Source organism: Gorilla gorilla, chromosome 5, assembly GCF_029281585.2.
Source record: "Gorilla gorilla gorilla isolate KB3781 chromosome 5, NHGRI_mGorGor1-v2.1_pri, whole genome shotgun sequence".
NCBI lineage: Eukaryota > Metazoa > Chordata > Mammalia > Primates > Hominidae > Gorilla > Gorilla gorilla.
This window is the reverse complement of record NC_073229.2, coordinates 181,252,383-181,269,172: the sequence shown is the minus strand read 5'-3', so window position 1 is coordinate 181,269,172 and position 16,790 is coordinate 181,252,383. Positions and strand designations below refer to the sequence as shown.

The window sequence follows — 16,790 nt, the reverse complement described above, 5'->3', positions numbered from 1 at the left end:
GAGACTCTGTCTCAAAAAAAATAAAAAAATAAACTGGAGTCATAAAACATTTACATACAAAGGATTCTCCGCATTAAAATGAGACATTTTTAGTCTGGATGACTGCTAAGTGGCCTGAAAAGTGTGGGAATATCATGTGCTTTGGGTTTGACTGAGGCACAACTCTCAGGGTGGCGGCTGGCACAGCTCAGCCTGTGTCTCACTGCACTCGCCGCTCCACTCAGGACCGACTCTGGGGAGGTGAATAAAAACTGTGTCTTTGTGGATAAAACAGCCATTAAATAAAAGATGGAACTTCAAGGAAAGCTTCTCAACTTTAGTTAACTTCAGATGTGAAGACATGAATAGTAAATAGGCAGTACGACCAAAAATGTGATTTGGTTGAAAGCAGGAACCACTTCTAACTTTGGGAATCTTGAGGATCTGGGAGGCATCCCCTGTGAAAGTCCATGATGTCCTGAAGTACATCAACTACCATGCTGAAAACCTGGCATTCTCATCAAAACACACCCTTTGCAATAGCTTTAAAGCTCAGGCATACAATTCCCAGGTCTACTGGGCCATGTGAAAACCCACTTGTGGAGGGAAAGGTCTATTCTCCACATTTGGGTATGGCATCGCTAGCCTGGCCTTCCCCCAGGAAGTCCGGATTCATAGCACTCTGCTATCTGTAAGAAAAGAGGTAGGTTCTGAACTTTCCTCAGGCAGAACACCAGACATAAAATGCTGAACAGCCACCAGCTCCATTCTCTCGAATCCTCGCTTTGATGTAAGGTAAGAGGCGGCGGGGAGAACACCAAATAGAGCGGATGGTTTATATTTCTCTCACCAGGGCAAATTAATAAAAACAAAACCTAATTTTTCCCTTCTCTCACCCATTCTTATTCCTCCTCAATATTTTTCCTCTTTCTAAGATTCCTTTTTTGTTTGAGAAGCTTAATATTTGGCTGCCTCTGAAGAAATGGGTATAGTGACAGATGAAAGACTTGTATTCATCGTCTAATTCAGAATAAGGGGAAAAATCGACTGCTGTGCATTTTAGATTCTAACAACCTTGCAATTTTGTATAGTCGTTTCCCCCACCCGTTCTTTTGAAGAAATCTGCTTTTATTCTGCTAATAACTAACCACAGTTGCAGCAGCATGGATCCGATTAGCAGTTCTTATGATACAAAGGGGAGAAGAAAAAAAGCTGTGAACAGGGTTGCCAATTTGTCCACCTGGGCCCCCAGGAGAAAGATTAGCTGAGGCGCCTGCCTGCTCCCTTTCTTCCACTTGATCGCTGCTCTATGCTGCCGGATAGAGACAGGCCTTTTTAAAGCCAAGGCACTTTCCTTTAATCAAAGTTTCACTCGCCTCCACCCTCTCTTGTCACAAATTTCTCATTCTGGGTTCCAACGCTTCATGACAACTCTGCCTGTAAACATGGGTGGTTGGCTATGAAAAGTGCCACATGCGGATGCTCACTCCCTTGGAGTCATTTTGCACCTAAAAGAGAATATAGCACGTGAGCGCTTGCTGTGCCCTGCAGGTACGAGGGACCGTGTTTTCCAGACCAAAAGGTGGCACACGTGGTCAATCAATGGGCATCTTTATGCTGCGTCTGGATGTGAGAAGAGGGAGGGAAAAATACAGGGTTTGGGAATTAAATATTGGAATTTGAGGGAAATAACACAGAATGTATAAAGTTGAGACCAACAGATAAAACACTGGTACTATAGGTGGCATGGTTTCTATAAATTCTCCATTTAGATATAGAATTAAGTGTCAATTTATGTACTAAAATAATATGCTTTTTCTTACAGAGTTTAAAATTTCATTGCATTTGTGATTATACTAACTAATGACAGCTTGTTTTCATGATAAAACTTAAGATTTTTAAACCCTTGGCATAAAACTCATACTTTTAAAAGTAAAGAACAAGACAGCTAAAACCACTTACTATTCTGAAAAACTTAAAAAACAAACAAACAAAAAACCCCAGGCTCCTGAGTGAAATCTCCAGGATCTAAGGGGGATAAATCAACACTTCACAATGTATATTTGAAGGAAACCAGCACCTGCTTACCTTGCTTCACTATCACAATTCACACCATGACATATTAATACATTTGGGTGTTTAAATAAGTGCTTTTTCAAGAGATATAGAGTTGCACAATGAAACCCGGATTAATCAATAACCAGACTCCTTTTTAACAGTGCTGGGCTTGAAAGGTTGCTGGGGGGAGAGCAGACCTCTCCAGCACGAGGCTAGAACTGGGAGGCCCAGGCGGGTGGCAGTGGGCACCCTCAGGGACCCGCAGCTCAGGAGTAAACTCTGCCAGAGGCAGTGCCAGCCTGGGCACGGCTAAGCTCTCCATGCTGAGTGCCAGGGGACAAGGAGGGCTGTGCAGGCCACAGAGCCTCTGACTGTGGCAATGTGGAGAGGAAGGTTCTCGAGCACGACCTCAAGTACTCTCCATTACTTCTTTCAGATTGGACTAAATATTCGGCAAGCACACTTGTGAAAGGTATCTGTCACAGTGGAGTCGCTTTCAGGAGGGAGGGGAAAAGAATGATCCCATGGAGGGTGAAATGCAAAGGCAGAAAGACGGCTCCAAGCCCACAGGAGAAAGGTTATAAGTCACCAATTTCAGAACTCTCTTCTTTTGAATTCCCATTTTTCTAAGAGAACCGTGAGTTCTTTAATTTGGCCCATGTTTACTGAATAGCGCTACTTGCCAGGCACTGTTCTTGGCACCGGGGACAAAACGAAGAAAGAGGCTCTCAGCCCGCCAGGGGCCCAGGCAGCTGGGGCAGCCCTGAGGGAGAGCTGAACCCCGGGGCTGCAGGGGTCAGCAAGGACTTCGTGAAGGGAAAGATCCTTTAGCGGGGTCTTGAAGGGTAAGTAGGAGTTTGCCGGGCTGCACGAAGAGTGGGATGGATGTTCCAGGCAGAAAGGATAAATCACATTATTCTTTAATGCAGCTCTAGGGACAAAGATCTGACGCAAAGTCATGGTCAGTGGTATAGAAACAGGGAATTCTCAACTAGTTCCTCCATCTGCTTCTAAGAAAAGGCACTGAGGCCACATGAAAAACAAACAAGCAGCAAAAATATATATCCACTGAGGTTCGGTTCTCTTAAAATGTGATACTTTTTTTTGCCTTTTTTCAAGTAGAATTAAAATAACATGATTCTTGGATTTCATGTGAAATGAACTTCAAGTAACAATTGTGGAAATAAGGAAGTCTGCTGCTAACTGAATTGGACTTGAGAATACAACAGTATTTTTGCACAAGAATTTTTTCTGTGACATTACTTTCAACTGAACCAAATCTAGTTCTAGAAAGATCAGGAAAAAAAACCTCAGCACTATGCCGCCCTTAACACATGAGCTATTCATCCCTCAACTTTCCTGTGAGAAATGTATGTGCTCCTAACTGGGAAGACAGGCCTCCTTCTCAGCCACGCCCATGGAGCACTGGGGAAGTGCTAAGTTGTCTTGGACACGGGTGCTCTCTTCCATATTCTAGAAACATTTCTTCTTCCATTTCTTTTTCACAGTCTCTACCTTTTTGGGTACCCCAGGGTTTCCTCAGAATTCTTCTCTCAGTGATTCTCAGCCTTGGCTGTGCATAATAACCACCTGGAGAGCTTTAAGAAAGTACTGACGGAATACCCCGCGTCAGACCGATTAGCTCAGCATCTCCAGGGCTGGGCCAGCACCGGTCCTTTCCCAGGCATGCTGTGTGGCGAGTGCTGTGGAGCGCTGACCTTCACTCACTCCCTAGGCCAGTACTTCCCAGACCAGCAGCTTCAGCAGAACTAGAAATTATTGGAAATGCAAACTCTCGGGCTCCACCCCACAACTACTGAATCACAAGCCCTCCAAGTGATGCTGAGGCAGGCTGGGTGCCCAGGGGACCTCGTCCTGAACCCTAAAGCTTCACACACTCATTTTTCCCACCAAAATACTGCCTGAGTCCAGATCTTATCCAACCTCCTATTCAAAACCTCCCTTAGGATGCCCAGTAGGAACCTCAAATGCAGTATGTTTAAAACCAAACTCTCGATTCCCCTTCAAAAACGTGTTCCTCTGTCTTCTGTACAGAACCATCATTTACCAATTTCTTCGGCCAAACTCCTTCTGCCACTACTCCCGCTATGTGCACATCCAAGCGGCCATCAACACTCCACGTGGTTACTGCAGGAGCCTCCGGTGTCTCTGCTCCCACCTTCCCCTACAGTATACTGTCCACTTAGCAGCCACAGTGAGCCTCCTAAAACCTAAACAGGATTATACTATTCCCTGCCTTCCCAACCTTCCAGAGGGATGACACCACACTTAAACTCCTAAATCGGCCAGGCGCGGTGGCTCACGCCTGTAATCCTAGCACTTTGGGAGGCCAACGTGGGCGGATTTCGAGAGGTCAGGAGTTCGAGACCAGCCTGGCCAACATGGCGAAACCCCATCTCTACTAAAAATATAAAAATTAGCCAAGCGTGGTGACATGTGCCTATAGTCCCAGCTACTCGGGAGGCTGAGGTAGGAGAATGGCTTGAATCTGGGAGGTAGAGGTTGTAGTGAGTGGAGATCGTGCCACTGCACGCTAGCCTGGAAGACAGAGTGAGACTCCTTCTCGAAAAGAAGTAATAAAAAAAACCTCCTAAATCATAAGCATAACCTACAAAGTCGTTAGCTCCTCTCTCATCTAACTGCCGACGCATTCTGCTCCATTGCCCGTGACCACTATGCTGTGGCTACACTCATTTCCTGGTGTTCGCCGCCCAGCACACTAAGCACAATACTAACTCAGGGCCTTTGAGTTTGCTCCATTCTCTGCCTGGATCTTCTTTCCCAGATGCTCACATGGCTTGCCCCTGCCCTTCTTTCACTTCTCTTGTTCAAATATCAACTTCTAAGAGAGACACCTTCCCTAACTAGCCACTGCTATCTAAAGAAGTAACCTGATTTTTTTCCTTGACTACCTGACAATAAAGTATGTAGTTATTTATGTATTTCCTGTCTTTCCCACTAGACTTTAAGTTTCACGAGGACAGGACCCTTTGCAGTTTATGTTCAGCGCCTTTACCCCACTTACTACGCCTGCAGCATAATACACACTCAGTGCTTTGCTGAATTAATGACAGAATAGAATGATAAAATAAGGAAGGAAGGAAACGGAACAATTAGGATAGTTGGCTTTCCACAGGATATCACCTGGTATATCCAACACTCAAAGTGCAACATGCTACTTTTCTAAAACCATCAAATGAAGTAATATATTTGGCATCCTCAGCAAGGTCACACTCTTGGCATTCAGCTTTATGCATTTAATGCAGTTTGCAAGTACAAACTCCCATGTCACTTTCTGTTTGGAAGGGAGAATATCAACATTAACAATTCCTAGTTATATCATTTATAAACATGCAGATGTGGATTATGAAAGATTAATGCATTTGAGGATTAGTGAAGGCATTCCGTTTGTCTCATGCCGAAACCAATTCTGTTCTTCATTAGTCAATGACAACCCATATCACCCTGTTATGGAAGAGAAATCAAAGGTGCAAGTGTGTGAATTGAGAATAAGTGATGAAACTGATTAGTAAGAGTCTTAACGGCTATAATCAATCAACACATCATAATAATCCTGGCTCCAGGGTTATCAGAAGACTGGGAAATAAACCTAACACTCTCTATAAAATGGTTTTGTTCCTTCCACAATTGTTACTTATTCTCTTTTAGGAAACATGGTGATATACCAGAAGTTTGTGAAATCAACTTTAGGAGCATCTTGACTCTAAGTACTATTCATTTTCCCACCATTTTCCAAAATGTACTCAAGTGATTTTTGAAACTTTTTACTTCTAGGCTAAAACTAGTTCATAAAAGCTTTTGTACCCCTCCATTCTGAATCTTCATTCTCAGCGAAGGGAGAAGGCAGCGGGTCAATGCCAACAGCATTTCCACAGAGGCAGCACACGCAGAATCCAGACACAGTGACACTCAGCTGAGCAGAGGTTCAGAGCAGGGACAGCCTACTCAGCTCAAGAGTGAAAACAAACAGAGAACGAGGTGTCTGAAGTGCTTCTCCAGCAAACAATGCAAAAAAATAATGGAGAAGTGGGAGTGGACCATTAGACCCACCATGAAAACACATGAGTCACTGCTGAGATTGCAGAGCAAGAAAAAGGCACATAATATTGCCTTGGCGACACAGGCTTTCTTGTATTTTCATATGCAGAAGAATAGAGAAAGGGAATGGAAATTGACAGGATAATTTAAACTGAGTTGCCCAACTTTTTTTAATTAAGAGAGGAGCAAAACCAAGTGGGAATTTGTATTTTGATAAATTTCTATTGTTTTCTTATTTCTAAATGTGGGAGAAAGAAGAGGAGAAAAGGCTTAACTTGAAGTTTGCTGGAATGAAAGATTGAAAAGATTTGTGCTTTTGAAGAAAAGAATACTCATTCCCCACCCATCAGAATACCTGACTTGGGGTGTGGAGTGACCTCTGAAGGAGAAGAGTAGCTCAGAACACTGAGGCAGTTCTTCAGACGCAAGGCCTTGGCCACCAGACAGCAATGGGGAATCTGTCCTCTAGAAACAGCGCTGAGAATATTCATGACCCATGGACTTGCTGAGTTTCCATAACCAGGATCTTGGCTTGAATTTTAAAGCTGTTATCTTAAAGTGGGAGGTTCTGTATCACACTACCAATAACTAAGCCATACAGAGATGCAACCCCGTCTCTCAAAAAGACAAAATACACAATTTGCTTTCTTAACTATTGCTAAGCAGCATTTGGAAGGGAATGGAAATAGTTTTGTATAACATCCAAATATTTTACTTTGTCAGGGAAAAAAATACTGGCTTAAGTTCTCTTTCGTTTGTAGAACTGCTGAATTGGTTTTCTGTGCTGCCACAGATTAAAAACATGGATATATCAATGGCATTTTGTGTTAATTTTTTTTTTCCTCCTCGGCTTGCCAATAAGCAGCATGCATCTTCCTTGCAACAAGCTGTTGCAGGATTTCCACCTCCAGTGAAGCCAAAAAGGAACATTCGATAGATATTTAAAAATAAGATTAATAGGTAAGATGATTATGCAGACTTTCAAATGAAAAATTTCTGTCAGTACAAGAAATGCCATTTTAGAGGGTCTACTGCTAATGTTATCACGAAAGGACACTGGCTAAGAACCATTTACATATAGAAATAAACTCATGCTTTTTACCCTGAGTTTTATTAAGGCCAAATTAAAAAGTAGAAAGTTTATTTACTTAGGATGGGCTTGAGCCCTAAGAGATCTAAAACTCCAGGAGAAATGGGTTAAATGAAAGAGAGACATTGGTTTGCATCCTCCATTGTTCATCTGATAGGTACTAATCTTGACAAATAAGACCAGGAGCTATCATTTCCTCTCACTGGAATCCTTCCTGTTCACTCTGGACTACGACTAACTCCTAACTGAGATTCATTTTTCTCTTTCCCATTATAGCATCCTTCCAGATTCTGCTTGTTTGAATGTCAAATTAAGCAAGAAAATTAGTTTTTTGACCAGAATATCTTCTTGTTTGTATCTGCAGCTATATCGGCTGGTAGAGAAATCTACTTAGCTCTCACTTGCTGAAGGGTAGGACTGGGTGAGCACTCACACAGAAGAGCTCTAAATATACCCCAGTGCTGCCAAACAGTTCTTTTCCATATTTAATCCAATACGTGCCACCCTTTCTAGAACTCATGCTTTTTGTCTGAGATTTTCCTGAGGGGCACAGATTCATTATGGCTGTTTGGTATGCTGGATGCATCTCTCGCCCTCTAGGAATGGCCATGATAAAGCTGCAGAGAATTAGGCTCCACTATAAAGGAACTGGTGCTTTGTGGCGTAGGAGGACGAACTCTGACCAAGCGATTTCTTCAGGCTCGTCACACCTGTGATCCTTTTCAAAGGACAGAGACTGAAGTTATTCACCGGGTATGAGTTCACATTAGCAGGTGCCACATGCTGTGCACTGTGGAGGGGCTCCTGGAAGAGGCTACCCCAGGCGGGAGGCACATGTGCAGAGGTGATCACTGGAGTGGGGTGAAGCGCACCTGGCTGGAGAGGGAGAAAGGGAGGGGAGGTATCAGTAGAAAAAGATAGGAGCAGTGAAGGTGGCTCCTGGAATGTGAGTGAGATTCCTCCTGACCTGTGCCTCCTGGCTTCACAGTCTCAGCTCTGAAGCCGCCCTGACCCATCCCTCATGCCCAGCCAGCCAGCAGGTAGTCTGCCGAGAGGCCAGGCGGCAGGTGAGCGCCTCAAACAGCGAAGCACGAAATGTGAAAAAGAAAAGGGGTTCTACTTTCATATTTGATGCAACTCTATTTTGTTTCTGTCTATGATAGCTAGGATGATGTTGCCTTTGATTAGTCTTACCTAATACCAGGCAAGAAGAACAATAGCAATGAAACAAACAGCTACTCATTATGTGCTAGCGTGAAGACCTAATTTTGTGTTTTTGACCCTAATCTATTATGATCAGTGGCCTTCTGCTGCCAGATCAAAGTGAGTTAACTCTACTTACACTGGACTTAGTACAAACACCAAATGCCTAATGCCAAAAAATGAATGTGGAAAAATCTATTCAGGAATTTTCAGTTACTATCCTTAGATCTTCATTAATAAAACAGATGAGCTCAGTTTTATAAACAAAAGTAGCCAGGCTATGAACAGTTAACACCTGCCTGTCCATTCCTCACCCCCATGGTGAGCTCCCTCCTCTCAATATTTAAACGCTGCCGCTGCTTACAGCACATGGAGGAAAAGCTGACAAAAGCCTCTGGCCAATAAAATAAAAAAATTTTTAAGTTTGGCTTATTTACATTTTTGCTTTGTTAGTAAACTGGAATGGCTGGCTCTGGAGGCAAGACAAGTGAAATTAACATCCGCAGAATCTTCTGGCAACAGCGGTGCATTCAGATGCCATGCTGAGTCAGCTTCCACCATGCATTAGGGGCAATCAGGCCCAGCGTAGGACCCAAGACCTGTTCAATACACATCCAAAACCCAGCAGCCCTCCTTACGCCAAAGTGAAAAACACTAGGATATAACCCAAGAAGCAGTGTAAGTGCAACGTGATGGGATCATTTACTAGAATATCAGCATCATGTCTAATATCACACATTTCAGAATTAACTGTACCTGACATTACATCTACTTAATTTAAATGTATAGTATATGAATACACACTGCCAATTACAAACATGGAGCTATTTCATTTCTGTCTCTAAATATAAATAGATCAGTATGAAGAGGAGAGAGAATAGGTAAAAAACAAGGAAATTTGTGATGGCACTGGAGGGAGAGTACAGCGTTTGTGTTTCCGTTCTCAAACGCTTGTTTAGAGTCAACAAGCAGGCCTGAATTCTTTACCTTCTAACTATAGAGAGCTGCAAAGCTGGAGCCCAGGAATGTGCAAACAAAGGGAGAGAATCCATGTGGCTACCTAACATAAAAAATCTCCATTCTGCTTCTCCAAAGAATGCAGGAGGAAAAGCCCAGCTGAGTTAGGGATGTGGCGGGGCAGTGTTGTACCAGTGTATCACAGTAGTGGTTCCCATGACACTCACAATGTTTGTGAGGCAGCAAGATAGGAGGGCAAATCTGCAGTGGGTGGAGGAACAGTTTAACAGGCAAGAAACAGAATGAGCCATTTGGGATGCTTTACTGGGCTTCGTTTATCTACCTCTGTGATACTTCTTATTACCTGTCAATTACATTTACCAGGGTAGAGATGGAGAAAAATGATTGTTCTTTTTCAACAAATCCTAGGAAAGAAACATCAGGAAGAATCCCCTGCAACATTTGGCTTTACTTCATCCCAGCTATCAGCTACATAACAGCTGCACATTTTACAATGACTTGTTGGAGAGACAATGACTGAAAGAGCCAGTCTGTGAGACATGGAGAGGAGGTGATGAGATATGGCAGGAGGCAACAGGAGAGAAGAGAGGCCAAACACAAGTTGGTGCTGGGAGTAAGAGGAAGGAAGGGGACAGGAAGAAAACAAAAGACTACATATAGAAAAATAAAGGGAAATTCCTAACAGATAGCTCGACATTTTGAGTATCACGCCTGGGAGAGCATGTCGTCTCTACATGGCATGTATGGTTCACTGGCAGACTCAGAACCAAATGAAGGTGGACTGCATATGAACTTGGGATCTGATGTATAGATACACACCATTTAAATATAAGAATTAGAGATGGGAAAAGGAGGAGGGAGATGGGCCTCATTATGCTCTAAAGGAAGGTGTATTTGCATTTAGGTGAAAGTAAATATAAAACAAAAAGCAAAGACCAACTTTATGATCATCTCCAAAATGTGGTTTTATTACCTATGACCAAGATCACACAAATATATAACATAATGCACGTTGGATAACTTAATATATTTAATACTTCTCAGAGAATAAGGATATGAATCTTAGGGAAATGATTTAAAAACTTAGAAAGGACAGGGTGCCTAGGTGGAGGGAAATGGAAATAGAAGACAATCATTTTTTTTCCCCAACAAAAACCTGTCATGAGCTTTGAGTAAATTCCATTAAAATAGCTGCATATAAAATGTTTGATGAACTGTTATCAAAAACTGACATTTGAGTGCACCTCGGCTTACCTGTGGGAACAGAGAGAAGAGAAATGGGTAATACCTGGACTCAAGCCATGGACTACTCCCCCAAGGTCTAGGACAAGGTTACTGAGGGTAACCTGGCTCCTATGTATGAATGAGAAAATGGTGCCCCTTCCCACAAGAGGGCAGGTAGATGTCAACTCCCATTCACCACTCAGACCCTGTGCAATGAGCACCTGTTGAAGTGTTTACAGCAGCCCTGGCAGGGGCCACTGGGCAGGAAGTGCTGCTCACAGTTAGCTGATGTGGCCTCCACACAGGCAAAAAGAGGGAAAATAATCCAGGATTTTATACTGCATCTATTGTTAACTTTTCTGTGTGGCAGGCAGGCGGTCTAGCATAAATGTTTGCCTATGATCTGAGAGAAGCAGGGGCTAAGTGTTCAGCTAAAATTTTCATGTGTAGAGACAACAGTAGAAATTCTGTTAATCTCTGGGGTACAGTCATTTCTCTCTCTTGTTTTCCGGTCTTCCTCTTAACCTTCTCAGGCTCAACCTCCAAGAGGAACGTGGACTTTTTTTTTTTCTAGAAGAAAACTGAGTTCAATTCTGTGAAAATATATTATGCTTTCATGGCTAGCTCTAGCGGTCCTACCGAACTACCTCAGCAAACACACCAAGTCATCACTGGGAACAACATACATGTCTTCTGAATTGCACAAAAACACCACTGGATTAAGAACCAGAAGACTTGCTGCCTAAATCAACTGTACAACTCTGAAGAGTAATTGTCACAGACAGTCTCAGTTTGAATAATATCCATAATGGTGAACGTAACATCGTAAGAATCAACAAGCACTGAGTGCTCCGCATGTACCTGTCTCACGTGCAGTGACACATTTAATCTTTGCATTTCCCCTATGAGGTGGGGTTATCATCTTTACAGATGCAGAAACTGAGGCACAGGAAGGCTTAGAAGCTTCTTCAAGGTTATATGGCTAGTATCAGATAATTATGAAAGTCCATCAAGTTCAAATGTTTGTAATTCCACTTGGGAGAAAGGTGAATAAATGCCAAAATTGCTTATCAGATTTTTTAAGAGGTTACTCCATGGCAAATATACTAAGAAATGTTCTATTTGTCATATTTATATAATCTAACCCCATGTAGCTTCGCATTTAGCAAAGACAGTTAAGAATTTACTTGAAGAATATGCCACCAAAAAAAAAGGTGGAGCTTTTGCTGCCTAATTTCTTCCCGGTACTAAATTTCATTGAATAGCTTTACCAAGCACCATATAGAGGTTGGCTACAGAGGAGCTGACTTGGAATAGTACAGTGAAGCAATATGGTGGTTAGTGTTTCTGACACAAGTTTAAAAAACAAACTATACATTTTAAATAACGTATCCAAGAAAGTGGAAAGCTTTCTAGGAGTTAGCAGGGAGAAATGGTAGTGAGGTCCTTGTGCTCTCCGCCCGCACGCATCTGCAGTCACTGCGAAGAATGGGCATCCTTTGTGATGGTGTATAACCCAGTCACCAGCTTTTACCCTGTGCAAACCAACTGAACCACAGACTCTGAGGCCAGTTAAATTTGCTGAGCTACTTCCTCCATAAAATACTATATAATGTAACACCTGATACCCAGGATCACATGCCCGAAGTGAGCTTTTCTGTTGGGTTTTATCTTCTGTATTGCATCAAATCCAAACAATGAATATACAAGTTTAGAAATCCCCATTTGAAAGGACAGACATGTGGAAAGTCTTCAGATGGTTAACTACTCATGTCAGGAATTTAAAATTTAAAACCATTATATCTTTATACCTCAAGAAAGTTTTCATTTAGGTTTTTAGAAAAAGTCCTTTTGACTCAATTTAGAATGAAAGAGTGAGCTCTTTGAGTAACGCAATATTTTACATATAACTTTCCAACATTTAGGTAGGTGACATCTCACAAACCATCTGAACACCAAAAACTGTCTTAAAAACTCTAGACTACAGAGTATTCATAGCATTAAAAAGTTAAAAGCAGCAGATAAGTCCAGGTTATTACAAACACTATGAGGACAAACATCTATCTTTGAAAGAAAGATAACATCGAAATGCTTTAATCAAAATGCACTGAGCGTATACCTATATCAAATTACAGATGAATCTTAGAAACGTTAACGTTTAGTTAAAAAAAGCAAATTTTAGCCTACACTACGAGTGGGTTGACCATATTATCTGACCTGCCCAAGACCTTCTGGCTTATGCCGCTATCCTACTGTAATTGTTAATAGTAGCCCTTTGCATGCACAAAAGTGTCTCATATTGGATGATAAATTATAGTCATTCCAAATATAATACATTTCCGTAAAGCTAAAAACTTAATAAAACAATATATACTCTATGAATGTTTGTAATAAAATTCTTAGAAAAAAACCCAAAAACCAAAAGAACAATATTTTAAAAAAGATTAAAAGGATATTTGAAGTGAGGAAGAGGTATAGAGCTTGGGATAAGGAAGAAATATACAGGTAGATACAATGGCATTATGATACTCTAATTCTTAAACCAGATGGTGAATTCATGAATGTTTATTTGATAATTAATGTTTCATAATTAGTGTGCTATGTATGTTCTTTTATTTAGAGATATACATGTGTAATATTCTAAACATTCCACAATACACTTTTTTTTTTTTAATATAAAAGAGGTGAAATGTTAAAAAAGCACCAAAACTAACGGCCATGATTTTGGAAGGATAGAATGAATTATCTGCTTTGGTGATAAAGGAAAGCTAGTTGTACGGTAGACTTGAATGGACGAAGTTTGATATAAGAAAGCTGGATGAGGATGAAGTAACTGACAAATAAATAACCAAATAAATAACTTCGAGAACATAATAAAGGGAGAAGATAGAGGCGATGCATGACAAGTGAAATAACTGAACACAGAGTTAACCAGAACATGGGCTCCTTGTGTCCAAGAGAAGGCACAAGTTTGTATCAGTAAGAACACCTTGACCATGCTCCGCCTTGACCAGTGCCTGCATGTGATCAGACACTGATAAGTATAGACCGTAGAAATGTTTTAGAAAATAAATGCTGTGGCAAGTATTGAATAGAACCACAAAAAAATAAGGCCAATCCTCATCAACAATCTCACTTTAGTGGCACTCATCAACAGAAGATCTGATGTAACAGAATCATTACAAAACATATGCTAAGAGGATAAATAATACCCTGTTTCTGGCATAAGTTAAGGTAAATATGCAAATTGAAATTGACAAAGTAATTGGTCATTTTATTAAAGGGGTAGTTATAATCACCTGTTGAATATCTTTAGGAACTGGGACTCTTGTATGCCTTGGTGAGAATTCAGTTATACTCTTAATATGTGGCCACTAGGTTTTAAATAGTAAAGTAATGTGAGTTGCTGTTGATGAATATGAGATCTCTCTTTATCACAAAGTAAAATAGTAATTGTCAGGAAAGTAAATACCTGGGATACTTGCAGGAGAGATTGGGCCAGATCGAGACTGGTTGCTTCCTACAGGAGAGCCAACAGGAGAGGGAGATGGGCCCCCCGGGATGCTGGAGAGATGAGGGGACGCATGTGGGGAGAAAGGCGACTGCGCCGGGTTGCTCTGATCCCCTTGGCTGCTCGTGGACCCAGATGCACTGACTGCTGAGCTCAAAGTTGCTTCCGTTCCCGTGGGGAGGTCATCAATGGAGCCAGACAGATCCTAAGAAAGGAAAAGATGTATTTATAGAGTGACACGTTTGGATGAATATCTCATCAAAAGACGACTTGAAAATCATAATGACGTCCCCTTCAGAGATGAAGGTTTTCTGGGTAACACCCAAAATAAAAAAGCATGGCCACTTTTTATTAGATTTTAATGAGGTCATCTGTAAGTTGAACCAATAAGATCTTGCCTCTCTCCTAAAAAATGAGTAAAGTTGTACTTCTCTTTGATAAAACCATCCCCAAACAGTTTACCCTTCAGCTGTCAGCACCAAGTCCATTAGACCTGTTCAAAATGCCACACAACACAGACAGCACTCTGCCTGGTGACTTACCATAGGAATGGAATGCTGGTTCTTAAATGATTACTTCATAAAGTAAAAAACTACAGGCTTTGAGTCCTTTTTTTCAGAATTTGACATTGGTGGACTACGTGAATTTCAAACTAGGATATTGTAATGTAATAGCAGTCAGAATTTTGACCAAACTTTGTGATGAGAAAGTGTTTTTTTTTTTTTTTTTTTTTTTGGGTGATGAAGTCTCACTCTTGTTGCCCAGGCTGGAGTGTAATGGCGCGATCTCGGCTCACTGCAAGCTCCGCATCCTGGGTTCAAGCGATTCTCCTGCCTCAGCCTCCATAGTAGCTGGGATTACAGGCACCTGCTACCACATCTGGCTAATTTTTGTATTTTTAATAGAGACGGGGTTTCACCATGTTGGCCAGGCTGGTCTCGAACTCCTGACCTCAGGCAATCTGCCTGCCGCAGCCTCCCAAGGTGCTGGGATTACTGGCATGAGCCACTGTGCCTGGCCGAGAAATTCTTACAATAAAGTGCCATTAAAAGAAAATAGTAATGTGTGTATTTATATATGATATTGTGAAAATAAATGTCTTCGAAGTTAATATGTTGGCAGAAATGGGTCCTAATGTTATATCTTACTTTTTAATACCAATTTTTCACTGTCAATGCCATCTATATTTTATCACCATACTCTCTGAGGCAGTGATTAAAATCCCCATTGATACAGATACAAAACAATGGAAACTCAGAGAGTCCAAATTACTGTTGAAGGTTATGTTACTGAGGACAGACTGTAGGTGCTAAAGACGAAAAGGGGAAGATGAGAGAGGAGGAAGAAGAAACTGTCTTCTGCTCCCTCAGCAGAAGAGGACGCAGACAAAGCCTTTACTTCAGCCTGCATCACTGGTGTGCCCCCCATGGCTCCCATGGAGGCCCCCATCAGCAGGTGCTCAGTGCATCCCCGTTGCAATGACTGGACTCCCAGATCACTGACCGAGCAATGTGCCAATGAGTTCTCAAGGCTGAGTTACAGCATAAAAGATACTTGTCCTGATAACTGAAGACTACATACTATAGAATGGAGTCAGAAATATCTGGTTATGCTACTGTTTACAAAGCATATTCAATCCTAATAGATCTCCACCCTCTAAATTGTATCAATGTTAAATTTTACCTCACTGCTTGCAACTGGGACTTCTGAGAATAGGGCTTTAGAATCTGGCAGAGGAAAATGCTAAGATTCTAAGAGTAAACCTAGACCAGAAAGTACAAAAAAAAGCAAGGGAAATCAGAGCTGGTTATAGCTCTTCAGGGTTTCCTGAAACGTCACAAAGCAAACTCAGGATTAGGATCCTAGTACCCTGGATAGTTTAGTTTATCTGGTAAGCATCTGTTATAGCATATAATTAACTTCTCTTTAAAAATCATATTCTAAAGTATACCTGACAGAACCTAATCAAAAAGAGAAATGCTATAGAAAAACAAAATGTCTTCTGCTAAGAAGAATATCTTTCTAAGTAAAACAGAAAACATCTTCATTCCACAAAATCTTCAATGTCCAATGACTGTGCTTATGGGAAACAACAGAACAGCAACAGAGCAGACTGAAAATAGCACCCGTAGAAAAAGTTCATCAAATCTCCAAAACAGAAGCCTGGAGTGATGGCACAGCCTGTGGTCCCAGCTACTCGGGAAGCTGAGGCAGGAGCAGTGCTTGAGCCCAGGAGTTCAAGGCTACAGTGAGCTACAAGTGTACCTGTGAGCAGCCACTGCACTCCAGCCTAGGTGACACAGTGAGATGCGGTCCCAGAAAAAATCCAAAATAAAATTAAGTAAATTCAATCCGATTGTTAGAATTCAAAGGTATATAAACATTTATGCTAATCCTTATGATTAGCAGAAATGTAAGGGCACGTGAGATGCATGATTTTGTACATATTCAGCTGGTGAAACTTTATATTTAACTTGATTACTGGACTCAACAACAGAAGTCTTGACAGAGACCACGGGGGCTGCAAAGTTGAAAATATTTACTCTCTGGCCCTTAATGGAAAAAGCTTGCTGACCCCTGATTTAAAGAACCATGTGTACTCACACCATCTCTACTGCCTTTGCCTATTCCTTGGGGGAAAAACAGGAATTAGGACAGGCCTCAGCT

The 16,790-nt window shown here is 41.5% G+C and overlaps 1 protein-coding gene across 11 annotated transcripts in view; it reads right to left on the bottom strand.

Moving 5' to 3' along the window:
- ARID1B (AT-rich interaction domain 1B) overlaps positions 1-16,790 on the bottom strand; it is a 437,019-nt gene that overhangs the window by 110,771 nt on the left and 309,458 nt on the right. For all 11 annotated transcript variants that reach the window (XM_055391577.2, XM_063707979.1, XM_063707978.1 and 8 more), the window contains one exon: positions 14,085-14,328. In XM_055391577.2, the coding sequence (XP_055247552.1) occupies positions 14,085-14,328 (244 nt within the window). The remainder of the gene's footprint in view (positions 1-14,084; positions 14,329-16,790) is intronic.